General features: G+C 34.3%; 1 protein-coding gene across 2 annotated transcripts in view; it reads right to left on the reverse strand.

Annotated features, from left to right (window-relative positions):
- MS3_00004372 (uncharacterized protein) overlaps positions 1–16445 on the reverse strand; it is a gene marked incomplete at its 3' end in the record, with an annotated part of 45712 nt that extends 29267 nt beyond the window's left edge. Inside the window, exons 1-15 of one of the 2 annotated variants that reach the window (XM_051212288.1) lie at positions 16345–16445; positions 16196–16306; positions 16080–16157; positions 15935–16040; positions 15848–15898; positions 15190–15810; positions 14857–15147; positions 13405–13511; positions 12146–12293; positions 9848–10132; positions 8911–9412; positions 6157–6402; positions 3803–3921; positions 2808–2977; positions 2316–2485 (exon numbers count right to left, since the gene is read on the reverse strand). In XM_051212288.1, the coding sequence (XP_051072459.1) occupies positions 2316–2485; positions 2808–2977; positions 3803–3921; positions 6157–6402; positions 8911–9412; positions 9848–10132; positions 12146–12293; positions 13405–13487 (1723 nt within the window). In that variant the 5' untranslated portion in view covers positions 13488–13511; positions 14857–15147; positions 15190–15810; ... (3 more) ...; positions 16196–16306; positions 16345–16445. The remainder of the gene's footprint in view (positions 1–2315; positions 2486–2807; positions 2978–3802; positions 3922–6156; positions 6403–8910; positions 9413–9847; positions 10133–12145; positions 12294–13404; positions 13512–14856; positions 15148–15189; positions 15811–15847; positions 15899–15934; positions 16041–16079; positions 16158–16195; positions 16307–16344) is intronic. The other variant, XM_035733230.2, reaches the window with a different exon arrangement.
- Between the last annotated feature and the right edge of the window lie 3087 nt (positions 16446–19532).

Here is a 19532-nt window from a genome sequence, read left to right on the forward strand (position 1 = left end):
AAGCAATCAAAATTGATATAAACGACTTCAATTCAAAGAAGTGTACAAAATGTTACGGTCCATGAAGGTACATGCATCTATCTTTATAATCAATATTTTTCATTTAATACACATAAAATTTCAAAATGTAAATGTTTTGTTTAGTAAATATACTTATTAATTAAATGTTTATTAAAAAACTGCTACTTGGAATAAAACAATATAATGAAGCGTACATCAAACATTAACAAAGATAAAGCATTTGATTATATGTATTCTATAAATAAAATAACAATTTCAGAATATTATCGATTAAAAGGAATAAAACAACTCGTTGTGGAAAAAAGAATCTGCTGAACCTGTTTTTGTTGACGTAGTTTTGTAGAGATTAGTTTAAACTGTAAGTTTTATTCATCTTAGATCGACCTCACTTGGGAAAATACTAAAAACCAGAAAGCACTGGACAGCCGTAACATCCAAGTATACAGTTCCTCAGCAGTGAGCATACATGACTCTAATAGGGACGGAACCGAAGAGTTTTATTTCTAGAGGTGAACCCTTAACCATTAAAACAACTGGGTCAATGTTTAATAGAACGATTTAAAATTGACTCAATCACGCGTAAATCATCCAATGCTATTTGTAACGACTGTTTCACTCTCAACGTCTCCAAAATTTACTACTTACGAATTCTGGTTAGAAGTTTGGAAACACCCCGGAGCAAGTCAACTATTACTTATACAAACAGCGAAGTAGACTTTAAATTTTTTCAAATGAGTTCTCACAAAGACAGAACATTTAACCCATTGCTAGGAAGAACACAAGTTAACTATTGTTTTGCCAATAAACGATGGTTTTAGCAGGTGAGTATAACCGCAATAATATTGTTGTACTTCAGATGTCCGCAAAGAGCTTCAATATAATCTGCTTGGTCATTATTACTTTGATGTTGATATTTTGTTGTGCCCCAACTTACTGCATATTGCAATTTAAATAAAGTTATTCCGTTTTAATTCCGATATGACTTTTGTTCGGAATATAAAGCTATTCTGAATGTCTTGTCTTCCCTATGTCATATTCACCTGTGGATTATTAACGTTAAAGTGTTGTTATATATCAGCTGACATATTGCCAATTTTACATTCGATCCTGTTTGTATTAGACAAATCTCAGTCATTCATAGCTAAAAGGTACTGTAGGCCTAATCCAATCATCTTAAGATGATGAGAATTTTTACTCCTTTCGTTCAGTAAATGCATATAACCAACAAAAAAAAGAGAAACTAATCTTATCCAATTTGATAAGCCCATTATCTTATACTATACAAACAGTTAAAAAGAAACACAGTAATACACAGATGTTGAAGATAGCAAGCCTCTTTATCTTAACTTTCGAAAATCTAAAGTCTTTACTGATAAACAAATCATTGAAAAAGACAGGAAATTCGAAAAACCAATAATAACAATATGAAATTCCTTTGTTAGTTAACTAACAAAGGACATTAAGATAAAACAAAACTCAACATCACTCTCATTCACAGCAAGCTTTTTTGACAGCAAAATCTGATTTACTAGATAACAATTGTTGTCAGAAATGAATAGAACTTTTGAATAAGCAAAGATGGATAGTGGCTAGCAGTGGAAAATAGGATGCGCGTTTCATCCTATTCGGGACTCATCAGCTGGATGTACTTGCATCTCACAACTGATGTTCACTCTGGGACTCGAACCCAGTACCGTCCACTTCAAACGCCATCGCGTTATCCACTGAGCTACTGAATCCTGATAGCCACGTGCTTGTCCAATGAGGTGAAGTTTAATTCACTTGGTGTTGTTTTTACTTGAATCTTCCCATTAATGTTTAGGACATATGTGCATACTGTGTGTATTACCTCGATACTGCCTTGATTTAAAAGCATCTTTGCTTATAAATTAAATTAGATAAAATATCTCCTTATATATGTTACACAGGCCGATATATTCCAAAGTTACAAACTACATATAGAGACTAAGTGTGCATGAATGTCAACTTTCGTAGAAATAGTCAAAGCCCCCTGATAAACGACTATACTTCTTTTTATTGCGTGTATATGTTGAGAACTGTTCAACTACTGTTTCCCATTAAACTTTAATATTGTTTTATGAATAGTATAGTTAGTTTTCAATCTTTAATTTATTAAGTGTGAAACATATCACCTACTCTGTGAAATAACGTCTAAGCATTAACAAATAAACCATACATTTGACGCTAATTTAAGGTATAGTCTATGGTGTAGTTTATAGTATACCCATCAAAAAAAGTTATCAAAATACAAAATTTCACATTTTTTTGCTTACCTAGACAGGATTGAAACTGAACAACTTGAAGTAATTTACTACTAAACATGGCTAAATCAACATTACTAAGACTGTTATTGGTTATCCACGTTAATTCAGAAAATCTTTTTAATTTATTTAAAAACCACGTACGCATGTCTGCACCAAAGTAGGCAGAATCCCATAATTCACTGAAATGAAATGATGTAAGGAATAATATACAGCTTAATAAACAGAACTACGTAGAACACGCGTAAATGTTGCAGGGTAAAAAGCTTAGTGATTTTTAATTTAAAATAGACAGAAGAGTTAAATTCTGTAGGAATCGTGATTACGGATAAACTTTATGGCTTTTACGGGTCAACAAATGAACTATACAAAGATCAACATGACAACAACTAAATCCCTATGAGTTAATTGAATCAAAAAATAATGTGCAGTTGTGAGTAAAGATAACATACTAACAAAGTATTCAGTAGTTAAAGTCTAACAACAAATTTAAATGTAACGAACTTGATGGAACAGAATGTTAAAATATTCGCTCCAGATGTATAAACTGAACACCATGGAGTATCGCACCATGCACAGGCTAAATCAACCATAGTGGGATAAATCGCTTCCTTCAATGCACCTTTATTTTCAATCCAATGATCATAAATAATCGATAAAATTTGTGACTGTAACTAAAAAGATTAAAAAGAAATAACGATAAGGTATAGAGTTTGCGTTGAATAAGATTGATCCCTTTCATAATTTCCTAGCAATTATACAGATTTACCCAGGCAAGCCTAGATTTGACTAAAGCAGTATAAATATCAATTAGTTAGAACAAAAAGCTATACGCAGATGTTGAAATAGATTACTTAGTTTGCTATGAAATCCAAGTACATAACCACAGTTATCAACAAACTTGCAATGAAAAAAATAAACGATACTACTGTCAAAATAGAGCTAACAAAAATTCAACCAGTATTTACAGGCGACAATGTACATGAAACGATCGACCAGTTATTAAGAAATTTCCTTACTGAAAGATACAAAGTTACAAAGCTTGTTTCTTTAGAAAACAATAGCATTCAAAAATAGATCAGTTCTGATTTTGTATCATTTGTAATTGTATCCGAAAGGTGGTATCAAAGGTTAGTTTATGTATAGAAGATAGAGGGTATTTGTATTATTTAAAACGGCCTTGGGCTTCTGGTAGTTTATAGAACCATACTATTTCTAGATGTTTCTGAGAAGCTTCTATTCAATGACGATTAGATAAAAATGTTTCACAGTATTTTATCGGCCCCTATGTACTTTTTTAAAGGAATACTTTGAATCACCCCAACAGTAATCACTGAATATATATCCTTTATAATAAATAAAAATACCACAATCCACACATAATTCATTGAAGAAAACATTTAAATGTGAGAGCACATCTGGTCACAAACCTGGTCAACAAACACAAATAAAAATAACGTTGATGAAACGTTTTATTTTTCCACGTAATTATAACTTACATCTGAGCTTACATAAAGAAGTCCATTCAATAAATATCGTAATAAATTAGTCGATTTGTAGTCCCAATGAAATCGTACAGAAATGTTATCGATTATTGTCCTTATATTGCATAATGAGTCTAGTTTCAAATTGATTTTGCGGAGGGAGAAAACAAAAAAGACATATTGATATCATTTATAATATTCACAATTATTACTTAAAATAAACTACAAAAATATATTTACCAAGAACAAATTGATGTTGACTTATTGAGTGATTATTATTTGCTATTTACAGGTTACAAACAATAAACCAGTGAATAAAAACACTACACACTTTATCCTCATCTACAAATCTGATAGTTCGCTTTACAACACGTTTAACATAAACAAAAAAAATCATATTTTAATTAAGATCACGAGCCGATTAATGTTAGACCACTATTGTAAACCTGGAAGCACTGAACGGACTTCTCAGCAGTGTATATCCACGATCCCTGACGCTGGACTCCAACACAGGAACGTCGGTCTCGTGTGTGAACGCCTGAGCTCTAGACCACTGAGCCAGCATCTAAATTCAATCAACCCACGATATCGTGCGATCATCTTCTGTTATCTTCGGCGGGTAACTGTCTCACACCAGGCATGGTTGAACTCCACTGGCCACGACTTTTCACTAGAACTTCGAGAATCAACTCTCGAAGCCAGTCACTAGTGAGCACATGATCATATGAAAATAATTCACTCAGTAATCCACTGTATAAAAAGAGATATTGGCATAGGGTACTTTGATAATAGTTACTCTGACCTTGATAACTTGCTTGAAGCATAACTAAAACAAAAAGACAACTGACATTTCTATAAATATCATTTGATTGCTTGTCCTTGAGTTAATAACCAACCCTTAGCCGATTGATTATACCATGTACTAGATTTTATACCACCTGTATAACTATTTTAAGTATTTCCACCTAAAAAATTATTTAAAGTTTTTATTTTCAACTCTCTTGAAACTCAATCTCAATGAATAAATGCAATTTAAATATTTGTCCCTAACTCATAAACAAAAGAAATCATTGTCTTGTGAAAAATGTACAAATTTGTTACTTGCACTTGTTTGGTGTGAAACAACCCATGAACACACGAATCACTGAAAGTGTAAAGAACAACAAAATCAGTAACCATGATAAAGTTGTCAATAGCCTTATCCTACATTTCCCAAACGACAAGTGAAAAATGAAGGGCATTGGCAGACTATTCTCAGTATGTGCAGTAATCACCTAGCCAATGTTGCAACTCAAAATCGGTTATATACACACTCAGGTGGAGAAAATCAATTCATTATTTAGTACAAAATTATATACTACTTTTATCTGTCAAAATAAGTAGCACACATACTATATATCATTATCTGTTAAACTATCAGTTATTATGGATGCATCACAAGTAACCACCGCGTAGTTTATTTTAAAACAGCACTTATTGAAAAATATACGGAACGATTTCAAATCTTATTCATAACTAGAAAGGATAGTGAAGATTGTAAGATTTCGGCCCATTTATACTACTCACAAGCAATTATTGCTCAATCATGTGCACTGGGTCAATTTTGAATGAAGAGAGATCTAAATTCCATGAAATGGTGTGGGGGAATGGATGAGAAGTCAGATATTCCTTACTTTAACTACAAAAAAAGGCCGTGAAATGCGATTTCTGAGACCAGATGCAAATTCAATTTAATGATTGTTTGATTATTGGAATCAGCATTCCGAACTCGGAAAGGGAGTTAATCCGAAAAACTAAAATCTCACTTCAAGATATTAAAGCAGCCTGTATTAATTACGAAACGATGAATGAAATTAATTTTTAGTCGGTGAAAATTTCTGATACTTCGCGCATTTGTCACAATGAAGTACATTTCCAAAATCGCTCAGATTTGGGTTTAAGTAATAATGATTCTCATCCTCGTGAATACATCGGAAACAATCTGTCAAAGAATTCCAAATTTGGCAAATTTTAATCAGGTGATGGATTCCATTCACGGAAATCATCCGTATTTCATAATGTTAAATGCTTTAAATGTGGTAAAGTTGTTGATAAGAAACGTCGTCGATTGCATTATGATATACTACTGTTGTTGTAGATACACTTCTTATTAAATAACTGTAAAGAGCTATACACTAACCACCTTCAGTATATAACATACTTCAGAGGTTCTACTCAGAAAGACATGTAGTAAATAACTAAAAATCACTTCTTTGGATAGAGAAATTAATAGTCAGAGCATTTAATTAACATTACTATAGTTATAAATGCACATGAACATATAAACGACGCAAAATGTACATCAGACATCTATTTCTCGGATGATTTACCTTTACCAAATTCTGATCTCCATTTACTGGATTTTTTATTCCATGGACCATTCGGTGTTAAATTGAGAACACCTAATGCAGTTTCAACAATATCTACCAAAAGTTTCGCGCGTTGATAACTCATCCCTGGCCAAAAGTAAGTGTGTATACTTGTAGTTACTTTTATGTCAGTAGTATTTTTGCTACCTGTTCGAGTATGAATAGTAGTGATGTGACACATTGAACTGATAAAACTTATTAGTTTAACTAGAGAAATAAAAAAAATTGAAATGAGACTAAGTGATGTTAGTTTCTATGATGGAATTAAAAGAAACGGAATTTATTTATTTGGTTGATAACTATTCTCTTTTCATGGGCCATGATGGATGTTGGCTAACGGTGGAATCCAGGTAGAGCGCTTTGTCATATTTAAAACTCGTCAGCTGGATCCCAGTTTTATTATATTTATTTGAACACATATATATTGGTACAGGAGTGCGCCAAACATATATGCGCCACACAATTTCAGTTCATTAATTGCGTGTGGGCTGCGTTACTGCCCGGGTGCCCAGACCGAAGCAGGTGGTTATCTTAGGGGCCACTCCCCGAGCCTTTGACCTAAAGGTCTAACCCACAAGGCAGTGGAGCATCGTAAGGAGATGCAGTCCCATGGTAGCCGGTGACCAACGATTGGTTCATACGCCATTTGTTCCCGCAGGATACTGGTGCCCATGTGCACCATTGGTTTGGAATCCGGTTAAAGCGCCGGACATTCGCTTTTCGTCCTCTCATTTTCGTAAACAACACCCCCGCCACGAGAAGGCAGTGAGTAGGACTTCCCTGGCAGAGGCTGTATACGCGCGGCCGTGTGAGAGTATTTCGAGAGGAAGGGCGAACCCACCCCGCTCTCGGCCATACCAGGGCGTTTGGGGGCTGGATCCCAGAGTTGATGTTCACTTCACACTTCACTTCACATTATGCCTTACATATTATCAATTAACGAGATACTAAGTCCAAACAGTCACTGATTTGTGTAATCGGGTGAATTTTAATTCATATCTATCCGTTGTTTTGATCTTTCCATTTATGTTTAGGACTGTAGTTCATCAGCCTCTTTTAAGCATGTGGTCCTGGACTCGAATCCCAGAACGAACACCAACTATGGGATGAGACAGCTACATCCAGCCGATGAGTCCCAAACAGGACAGAATGCACGACCTGGATTTCGTTGTTAGCCACTATCTATCTCTGCTTCAAAAACTGTTTGTGACTTAATGATAAATATCGAGGTAATCAACACAGGATGCAAATAAGCCAAAAGATATTGATCATTTGGAATATAAACCAATACAGGATTCACTCTACAAAGATTAATTTAATTTTATCATGAGAAAAATTAATTGATAAACAATTATCTTCACTTTATTCGCCAACCATCAACAAAATAACTGGTTCCAAGGTTAACAATATGCCCATTTATTTTAACTGATCAACTAAACGGAAATTTTACATAGATACCTAGATTTTAAAAACTGCCATCTAATCTGGGCAGATGGAACTAGTTAAGTGAAGTAGTTAATGCAATTAATTACTTCGCTTCTTGTTCAAACAGATACCGACACAAATTCTGGTGAGTATGTGTATTTAGTGGACTCCAAACATTATTACAGTGATGTGTTATTCTTACGTTTTATATCGTATTTATTCGAGTTTTAATTTCATTCTTCCTTGCCAATAACTCCCATACAGTACCCTTCTTTTTCCATTCTTAACGCTATTAACTTGATAGTTTACTGAAATTTATTCTGATAACTAGTAGATTTAAACACAATGGTTCTACGTCTATCATGTTCCTTATACGCTCTACTGTACAAAATAAGTCTAGAGCAGAAACAATAAGAAATCTTCCAACATATAATTTGTCTTTTATCCTTTATTGCCTCGAGTTCAGTGAAATAGAACAAACTTATACAAGACCACCAGATGAAAAAAATTACTTAAAAATACGATTGTATAGCTCCAGAAAATGATATCACCGAATAAAAAATTCTCTTCATTGAAATGTATTTATTCTTTCTAACAATAACTATTTACCATCGCTATCGCTAAACCAGTCAAGAATAACATAATATACCTACATAAAATGGTTTGAATTATGTTTTCTGGTTAGCGTTTTTTAGCGAGTTAGTCTTCTACGAAATGGGGTCGCTAACCCCATACCCAACTCTTCTCCTTTACCCGGGATTGGGACCGGTAGTGACTCTAGAAGAGCTACAGGCGGACGTCAAGACAGTTCTACTGTACGGAGCTGAAACTTGGAGAACTACTACAACTATCATCAAAAAGGTACAAGTATTTACAAATAGCTGTCTACGCAAGAGACTCAACATCCATTGGCCGGATACCATCAGCAGCAGCCTTCTGTGGGAGAGAACAAACCAGCTTCTAGTTGAAGAGGAAATCAGAAAAAGATGATATAAATGGATAGGACATACATTGAGGAAATCATCAAACTGCATCACGAGGCAAGCCCTAACTTGGAATCCTAAAGGGAAGCGGAAAAGAGGAAAGCCAAAGAACACATTACGTCGGAAAATAGAAGCAGATATGAAAATGATGAAAAACAATAGGAAAGAGCTGGAAAAGACTGCCCAAGACAGGGTTGGATGGAGAGTGCTAGTGAGTGGCCTATGCTCCTCCATAAGGAGTAACAGGCGTAAATAAGTAAGTAGTCTACATACAATAAAATAAATAGACACTTCAAAAGTAACTTACCTAAATATAATACATCATTTTCCTGCATACTTAAAACACTCTCATCTTTTATCCTGTTCAAATCAAACAAATTATCAAACACTTGCAAACGCATCTCAGTATCTGATAAACAAATAATACGTTGATTACTACTATTGATAAGATTATCATTATTCGATATTTCTATGCTATTATTGAAGCGAATAGATTTACATATCATTCGTATACATTCTGTTAAACTGGAGAAAAGTTTTTGAAATTGATTACGATATGATGGATTTGAACAATTGTTAAATGTATTACAACAAGTTAAAAATATATCCATAAAAATTTGAGTAGTAGAAATGTTGGACAGTATAAAATTCGTCGATTCTTCACCATTATTATTATTGTTATTATTATTATGATTTGCTTTACTTTTCAAATGTAAATATTTGCATAAAAACTTATGAATTCCATTCAATGCTAATATACGTACACAATCATTATGATGTGAAGCACTGTGTGTTAAAATAGTAGGTACCTGCGAAACAATAAGAATTAAATTATAAAATAATTTAAATACTTTTTGTAACTAATGATAATAAAACATAGAAATATTGCATGTAGTTAGTACGTATAACTAACTAAAACTATACATAATTATGGTTGAAACTTAGCAGGTATTCCAATGTTGACTTGAAGTTAAAACAGCCAGTTAAGATGAGCTTAAATGTTTTTGGTGTATGTGTGCAAACAGTTTGTATTTCCCATGTATCCGCATCCCAGAAGGATATTTCCTCCTGATGAACTTTATAAAGGAACTGTACTGGCATTAATAAATTCTCTGGTCTAACAGTTCAAAACAGTAGAGTCGATGGGATAACTACTTCACGTCAGTGAAATATGACCGATACACTATATTAAAATACTTAGCTAATATAATGTAGTAAGTATGAAGAATGCGCATAGAACTAACCAGCTGTTTCACTGACAATGGTAGGTCGGAATAATCTTTCAGACTATATAATCGTAACCAAACAAGCAATTTCCGTTCATTTATATCAGAATATTGATCATCTTTTGAGTTGAGAAAAGTCAAAGAAAGATGTTCAAGCAGTTGATCAATTAGAAGATCATTCTTAGATAACTGTAAAGCTTCCAAATCCGATACAACCAAAATACTTTCCAATGCATCTGAACTAGGTAATAATGTGAACTGACTATTTAAACAACTATGAATAAAGTTATCCCAGCTTGTATTCTGCGAAACAAATGCAATGAAAAACACAAAGAAACAATTAATTAATTATGAGTGGTAACTATCACTTATTACAAATTATTATTATGCGCTGCACAATGTAATTGACGATATAGAGTCTCAAACAGTTTAGGAATATCCACAAAGTTACATAAAAAACTACGGATCGAAGACTTAAGAAGGTACACACATCGATAGCAACTTCATCCAATCTGTTTTTACGCTTGCTTCCAATTACCGAAGTTACAAACTCCCTTACGGTTTCAGAAAGTCACGGAGTAGACAGAGTTACATCCATCTGCTTCAAACATGTCAGATTTCATATTCTATTACTCATGTTACAACTACTTATACCTTTGCTGGAAGCATGCATTTTTTGTAACCGCATATAAAATAACTCGGTTCAAATGTGGAGACAAAACTAGCTTGCACAATTACACGTCTATAAATATAACAATAGTTACCCCCGGAATGGTGAAATAAATTATATATGACGAAATATAAGATTATTTGATTGATGAAAAACTTGTTACCAATTCACATGTTCACATTAAATCTAGATCTTTCATGACGCACATCATAAGGGACCAGAGATCCCTTGCTTATGTGCCTGAATTTCTTCCTGTCATTGACACGAAATAGTTGAAATAAACTCCTCTCCAACGGATGTTTATCCGGTCACGATTGGTTTAATTCAGGTTGTCTTAGTGTTTTCTATAACCTATACAAATGATACTGTAATCAACAGTGTGGGTAAACCTTCTCTGCATAATGATGATATGAAGTTAATTTACTCTTTTTTTGCTCACAAGCTTACTCATATTCAACATTGAATCAGTATTGAGATCAACAAAATCCCCTCAAGGTGCTCAAAAACAAATTGAAAACCTAATAATCCTAAATGTGAATGGATTTATGATAATACTCATACTTCGCTATAAGTAGTAGGAAGCTATTTCAAGTTTTGTTTGGCAATAGACCCTAGCGTCAGATATTCCTACAATTCGTCTTTTTAAGAGCAGGTCACAATTCAGATACCTAAGTGACGCTAGTTTCTGCTGTGTAATCTTAACAACAACGATACATGTATTTTATTACACAAAAGATGTGTCCGACAGCTACTAGAATACTGTACTTTTATTTTGAGTGATTTTTTTGTTAAAGATGAACTTCGACCAAATTTTATCCAGTATCACTTTGCACTTCGTCTTCTTGGAAGTGTTTGTAATTCAGACTAAAAATCCAGGTGTACTGAAACAAGACTTCAGCCTTTATAAAAGCATAAACTTACACTAAATCTAATCTTTTTCTTCAAGATAATAACTAAACTATCTTTTACATTCATTGATATAATCCAGTATACAGATTCACTAAATTATAGAATTCTTAGCCCTCCATAAAAAATGGAGTTGTTTCATTATAAATCTACTCTCTATGTGAATAAATTTGCAAGTTTTTCGAGAATCTGAAAGTTGCCCATAAACTATCATTAAAACAATTTCACCACCACTATCTTCACAATACATTTATAATTTCAAATCCTTCGATACTATGTTAAAAATTCCTACAAAATATAAAGTTTTACTCTTCCTACCAAGAAAATATCAGTTTCTAAATGATACATCCTATGTGATATCCAGCATGACGCTGTAGATAAACCACATTCTTTAAGAATTTGTTTTCGTATATTAATTATCAAAGACAACTCAGTGATAGACGGATTGATGACTATTAAAATATGCATTTCAATAACAATGTTGCACTTTAATATGTTTTTATCTGTGATCATTTGTTTTGCCTGCATTATATACTGCACAATTTCAAAGCCTTGGTGATAAAGGACCAATCAAAATAATTTATGAATCAAGCCTTTTCAAATATATATATATAACTACAGCCATACAATTGAACGTATATATCGATGAATGAAACTATATAAGTATGTACAATAAAGATACAGTTCAATTGATGCATTATGTATTCATAAAAGGTTATACAAATCATAAACATTGATACCTGAAACGATTTCGTAGTAAAGAGAAAATTACAACTACATGATATCTTTGACATGGGACAATCTACCGTTCCAGTTAACATCCATTGAATTACAGGTTTAAGTAGGTTAAAATCATATACTTGTGGGGAATTTCGCTTGATGGTTACACTATTCAATTTTAAAAGATAAAACAAATAAATCAGTAAACACGGAAAACAGTTCTGAAAACTACATATTTTAAACAGTGGCTTGAACGGTTAACAGTATAAATATGATGACAATCATGGAAATAGAAAACTGGATTTAAAATATATTGATTAAGATTGCAGGAAGAATTGTTAATGCATAGAGGCAACATACAGTGATCAAGTTTTACTTATCTAACTATGCTAGGTTTAAAACTTACAGTGTTGAACCAACTAGAGAGTTTATTCGTCATCGCAGTCGCTGAACGCTTAAGCATATTAGTAGATGGTAACATACGAAATTTAAACAAAAGTCATTTCGTACACTTACTGGATGACTAAAAAAAATTTAACTGTGTATTTAAATCTACTTGTTTCGGAGAAAAAAATATCCGGGAAAAACGAAAGTTACACGCCTCAAGAATGTAAGACAGCGATTTGATTCTAATGGTTAGGAATAAGAACGAAGCTGAATAGAAACAATAAATTAACAATACCCATTCTATTTGAGATCGTGTTCATACCAATGAATTTTTTTGTAGTTCATTAGTCAAGAAATTTAACTTTCAGCCACTAACGTACTGGCTCCAACACCGATTTAATTACTTTGGTCTGAACAGTCAAACGGTAAAATTAGTCATCACAAAAACATACCTCAAAATGGAGGTATATATATAAACCTTCACTTGATTATTAAGTCAAAAATTAAAGGGCATACCTACTCAGTTTTGAACACCTACTATAAACTACTTAGTTTTGAGAAAGCTATCTAGAATCACAAGCCACAGTATTACTGGATGTACTGTTATTCGGAGAAACTCAATTCTTACTCAATGAATGACCGGTTCAAAACTAACTACTTTTATTCGAGTGCTCAAATAATGTAGCCAGCATTTACAAAGTATTTTTGGCTAGTGATTCAATACATAAGTATTTGGCTAGTGCACTTTACATGCGAATAGTTATAAATACAAAACACGAACCTAAAATGACTTTCATACAGGTATTCGTTCAAAACCATAATGAACATAGTTCAGCCTAAAACATTTTATTAAAGGTTTTCAAATTAAGACAGATTATCTTATTAAACTAACCTTTGTTCGAAAATAGACTTTATAATATCACAAGCCACATTAGATGTGCAATTGTATTCAATACCCAATAAAAGACTCCACATAAGAAATGAATCGTAATTAAAAACCTTCGATTAAAACAAAAACATTAAAACAAGTTGATGGGAAGTTACTACGACCTTTCCTCAGACGTGTAGTTTTATATTAAAATGCAAAGAACATGTATGATTTTCCAGCAACGACCTAGCTGCATTAGTAAGCACTCAACAATAAGTGAGCCTTCATAACTTATGGCTCAGTCTAATGAAATCCATATTTTTCGAACAATTAGTCGAAGTGAAAGTATATCAATAACAACAAATGCATTGTGACGAAGAATAACCAATTTTTCAAACCAAAACAACCATACGATCAAAACAGTCAAAAATAACAATTATAGATAGATACTAACTGCCTCTAATGAAAGTGGCCATTTGAGTACACTTAATAAACGTAGATATAATTGATTTACATACGCTTTCCCCTAGGTTTAATAATACTACTGGACTACTCAAAATAAGTGGGATGAAGAGGTATTTGGGTCCGAGGCCCACCAGTTGATAACCAAGTCTTCTAACTACTGATAAATCATTTTGACTGTAGTTGACATGCACCTGAAATCCAGTTAGCTTTTAATACAAATTAAAACAAAATAGAAGGTAGATTATATTCACGTTTTCAACGCTTTCCGTCTTGTACTCTTATCAAAAATAGGAAGTAACTAATAACTCCTTTTGAATACCTTTGTTTGTGACGATCGTGTCATGATTCCTCTGCCTTTACTTATACTTCTTTTCCTAAGAAATCCGTCAATTTCAGAGCATACGAGTAGAAGGCTGGTAATTTCATTCACAGACATATGTTTTCAACGTGCTTAAACGTGATAAATTTCTTTTACAAACGGAACAAAACATAAGAATGCAGACTTAATTATTCAGAGTTTTACTAACTGGCGTATATATCAACATTGCAAATGACTTACGCAAAAGGATGTTTTACAGGCAACATTATTGTTATTGGTATGACTGAAAGCTGAACGAATAAACACTTTCAGTAGTTTCACTAAACTTTATCTGTGGATAAAGTCGACTGTGATTGGAGGAAAATACACGAAGGGGCTGATTTTAAGTAATTCCTGAGCTACATTAGAAAAATATCAGCAATTGCATATCAGAGGCAATATGTTGTTTATAGACTATCTAGAAGTCTGAATACAACATTTACCACCCGCTTTTCTCTATTTGTGTTGATACAAAACAACCGATATGTGCTTAAGATACTGTATTGATGTGTCCAAGTAGATATATTTCTCACAGCTATCACTTTAAAGATAAATGCTCCAGATATTGAAGACAACTAAATCCTTATTAGAAAAACTAGTGATTTTATGCAGACACACGAAATAATAGATTTAAAAACAATACAATATTTTACCTCAACAAGTCCTAAGCACTTTACAACGGAAAGTAAGCAATGAATTGAATTTTTAGGTAACTTGTAGTGCCTTGTTACGTTGACAGAATAACATGGGATAATATCGTTTACAAATGCTTTAAAAACCGGTAAAAATTCGGAATCTTTCTTGTTCAATGTCAAGATTATGCCAAGAATATGTAGAAAAAACTCCTGAACTGACTTTTCCACATTCCCATTAGATGATCCAGCGTGTAGATAAACGGATCTACAAATTGCCTTTGCGCATTTAGTCAAACAATCATCGCAACCCTAGATACAAGAAAAGAAGTCGAAGTAATATACACCACTTACCAATAAAAAGAGCGAAACACGTTATGGGCCATATAAAGTGGAAAAATCTTAGCAGAGCAATAATTCTAAATCCAATCCGAAGAAACTTATGGTTTCCAATCAATTATAACTCGCTTAATGCTCATAACAATTTTGTTATTCAGTCGGACATAATCGACGAAGACTCTAATAAGAATGTGTCGATCCAAGTTTTCACTCTAAAACTAGTGCAATGAGGTGAAGTTAAGCAGAGTAGCAAAGGAGTCAATTGTCACTTTTATACCTACTAGTAATAAACATACAGCTCCAGAGGAAACACTGCTTCCCGTTTGAACAAATAAAGATAAACGTTAAACAATATATTGGGGTGTGGAGGAAGCCCAGAAGCCAAAAAGCCATATTTCGTTAATAAATTAAATATACTAACCTTGCTTAGAACATTCAGAAATATAAATGAACACCACACCTTAGCTAGAGAGATGCTTTGCAATAAAACAGTGACGGAATATCTTTTAAGCCGGTCAATGATGAAATGACTGATTGAGGAGCAGATAAATGAAGGGTCATAAGTCAACTTGTTTGACATGATGTATTCAATCACACCGAACAAGCAAACTATTTGAAGCTGCTCAGCAACCAGACCTGAAAATCTATATAAGTAAAATAAATTAGGTATCACCTTCTGTTTTGGTATCCTCAAATCCCGCTAAAGTGAATAACATATAAATATCTACACAAGAAACTTAGCAACAAGTAGTATACAGACCATTAATGACCAGAAAAGTTAGTTCTGTCAAACTTATGTTGTGCAAACGCCTGACAAAGTAATCGATTATAAACCTCCCAAGAGATAACTTTTCTGTAGAAGGTTTCTGAAATAATAAATTTGATCACAAATAAGAACCACATACGCATTCGAGTAAGAACTTTATAAGTTCGCAAACATCAAATGCGTTACCATCATCCCTCGACAGATAAAACTTTAGCTCCTATAAGCAACTATAACACAGGACATAATAAAACATACGTTGGTCTTCCTGAGTTCATGCATATCACCAATTTTGATGAGACAATAATAGGTGTTACAGGTCCTCGAGAGCGATTTTGGTTTTTAACTGTGAATAGTTCATACTCGAATCTATTTTGCGTACAGCATGTGTAGGATTTACAAATTACTTGCTAATAACTCCTATACATTTTCTCAGGAGCTATTTGTGAGATGATGATATCTTACGCAAAAAGGACGAAGTAGCGCACATAGTTGTATCTTTACTCCTCAAGCTCAAGGATTTTCACTTTTCAATTTTCACCAAACAAATGTAGTCAACAAAATGTTGTTCGAACCGATATCCCAAACTTCAAAGTTATGTCTGCTGGTAGAAATATCACTGTCTTTCTCTTGTAGATAAAGTGTTGTTTTCTTTAGGAATACTGTACTTGTAAAGTTCACTCAACAGTGCTTAAGTGCTGAAGATAATCCTATGATGTTCAATGTTTGGTCAGTTTGCAGCAAGCTTCAAGGAACCTTATTAGCTGTATGAGTGTTAAGGGCTGTGATATCATCTGGAGAGAAAAAGAACAAGAAAAAGAGTTAATCAACGACTCAATAAGTTCTCACATTTTATAACGAAAGCATTCAACAATGATAAAAAATAACACGAGTGTGAAACCGGTGTAGTCTGGTGGTCAGACAAGAAGCTGATAGCGTTAGATTGAGAACACTTGACGATTTTACTGACCGAAAAAACCATCGATTTTTCAACTTTGTCACTGCGACTGTGAAAATTATAGTAACTACGATCTGACGTGGTCTGTGGGGATGTCTCCAATGAATAAATAATATGTCTTTCGGAAGGGTCACTCGCATATTACAAATATGTTAATTATGGTAGGTGGATAGACTGTTATTCATATTTAATGCAACGTTTGGGTCTATCTTGTGAAATGTTATTTTCGTCTAATTCCCCTAATTAGGGCCGCCGTTTGTAGATCATAAACATAGGTGACATGTGTCAAATGATTGATGGCCTACTCGGGTTAGACGGTAATGTTGTGACGAACCAGATAATGTCAAAGTCACACCTTGTGATTAGCACCTAATATTGATCACTCTTTCGTCGTGCCAAGGTCCTAAAGTTGCTTTGAAGACCATATAATACAAACGACGTTACCACAGGAACATATTCGTAAAAGTATGTACAAAGAACAGGGTACGACCATCACATAGGCCAGTTCATGGAGTGCAACCAACTAATGCGTGTTGTCGTCCTTGACCTTGACGAGGATAGATGAGCTGTTCGACATTCAGTGACCCGACTGCCACATGATTTGACTGAAGCGCAGTGATATTTCACTGGCCCAACAAGTTCTTCAAAAGCGAACCAAAAAAGGACGACAATGATTATGCTTGTGTCCAGGAAAAAGCTCTACTGAGGGTAATTAACCTGAGGCATGCTCATTACATATGGAACAAGGAGATATTATCATGACGTATCATGCTACTTATAGCAGACAGAATACACCCATTAAGACATTAAATAAAAAAGATAACTTCAGCAAGGATTCCTCTTTTGAGCGAAGGAGCTGTTTAAGTATCTCGATAAAAACCGGATCCTCTCGGAGAAGCAGCACGGCTTCAGAATAGGTTATTCTTGTCTCACTAACTTATTAGTGGCTCATGAAAGTTGGTGCGCTCTTAAGGACCAAAAGCTACCTGTAGACGTCGCCTTCATTGATTTCAGTAAAGCTTTTGACAAAGTTCCGCACAACCGGCTGTTATATAAGTTAAGAAATGTCGGGATTGGAGGTAATTTATTGATGTGGATAAAAGACTTCTTAGTTGGGCGTCAACAAAGAGTACGGGTGAACTCAAAGTTATCTGGCTGGGAAACTGTGCTTAGTGGAGCGCCCCAGGGTACAGTTTTGGGGCCAGTGCTATTCCTCTTGTATGTAAATGACCTTCCTCGTCTCCTATCATCATCGGTCTTGCTATATGCTGACGATGTCAAGATATGGAAAACGATACGATGTAAGAGTGATAGCTTAGAACTTCAAAATGACCTGAAGAAGTTATCTGAATGGTCTCAAACATGGCAGTTGCCGATAAATACTTCCAAGTGTGTTGTGATGCATATCGGTCATCAAGGTACAGATACATACATGATGAATAACACTGAGCTACCTGTCGTCCAGACATATGATGACTTAGGAGTTATTGTTAGCCAAGACTTAAAGACTACTGCACACTGCCGTGCAATAGCCGCCAAAGGTTTTAGAACGTTATGGTCAATACGTAGAGCTTTTAGTCATGTCGACGCCGAAACGTTTTTGACTTTGTATGCAGTGTTCGTACGTCCCAAACTTGAGTACTGCATACAAGCGGCTAGCCCTTGCTTAAAAAAAGACAGTGAGCTTCCGGAAAAGGTTCAGAGAACGGCGACTGAGCTGATTCCCGGAATAGCGAAGCTTCCGTATGAATCTCGACTGGCCAAGCTGAACCTTTTCCCGTTGTCTTATCGCAGAACTAGAGGCGACTTGATTACAGTCTACAAATTGCTTAGTGATAAATTTGCACCTAACATGCCCTCATTTTTCTTGTCTTCCAAAACAGAGAATTTACGAGGACACTCCAAAAAAGTTCATAAGCCGAGAACAAATTACATGTCAGCTGAACGTCGACTTTCCCATCGAATCATCAACGAGTGGAATTCACTACCTCAGCACGTGGTTGAGGCTCCATCCGTCGACTCTTTCAAAAGAAAGTTGGATCAACTGAGACCACCATTGCCAGGACTAACATAGGCCATCGAGCCTCCTGTCCTTCCCAAACTGAAACTGAAACTGAAACTGAATTCAGTTTCAAAGCTGTACAGTCGCAAATATATATACTTATTTTTACAAAATGATAGTAATACTGATAGTAAACTTCTGTTAGACGTGGTGACAGTGAGGTTAAATAAACAAAGTTATTTGAAATTTTTAACATCCACTCTACCAGGTCTCTAATGTGACAAAGGTGAATTTTTTTAAGAAACCAACAGTTAACTATTTCCACAAAACGATATTTCAAGTTCGATGATGTTGTAGAATCAGTCTGTAATTGATGTAACGAGCTCCACTGATCGTACATCACTACAACAGGATCATTTATGTTGTCGTTAGTTTTAACTAACACAAGTCAAGCGCCCTTAAAGATATCTTCGAATTTTATATTCACTTATAGGAGATCAACTTCTCAGAGCAAATTGAATAAACCTCAAAATGTGGCAGACAACAGTAGGCTAACATGAAGTTCCTAAATTATAGGGGACCAACAGCATCATATGCAGTATGTGAAACTGCTAGTTAAAAGCGTCACTGGTATA

The sequence above is a fragment of the Schistosoma haematobium genome, chromosome ZW (assembly GCF_000699445.3).
Source record: "Schistosoma haematobium chromosome ZW, whole genome shotgun sequence".
Classification (NCBI taxonomy): Eukaryota; Metazoa; Platyhelminthes; class Trematoda; order Strigeidida; family Schistosomatidae; genus Schistosoma; species Schistosoma haematobium.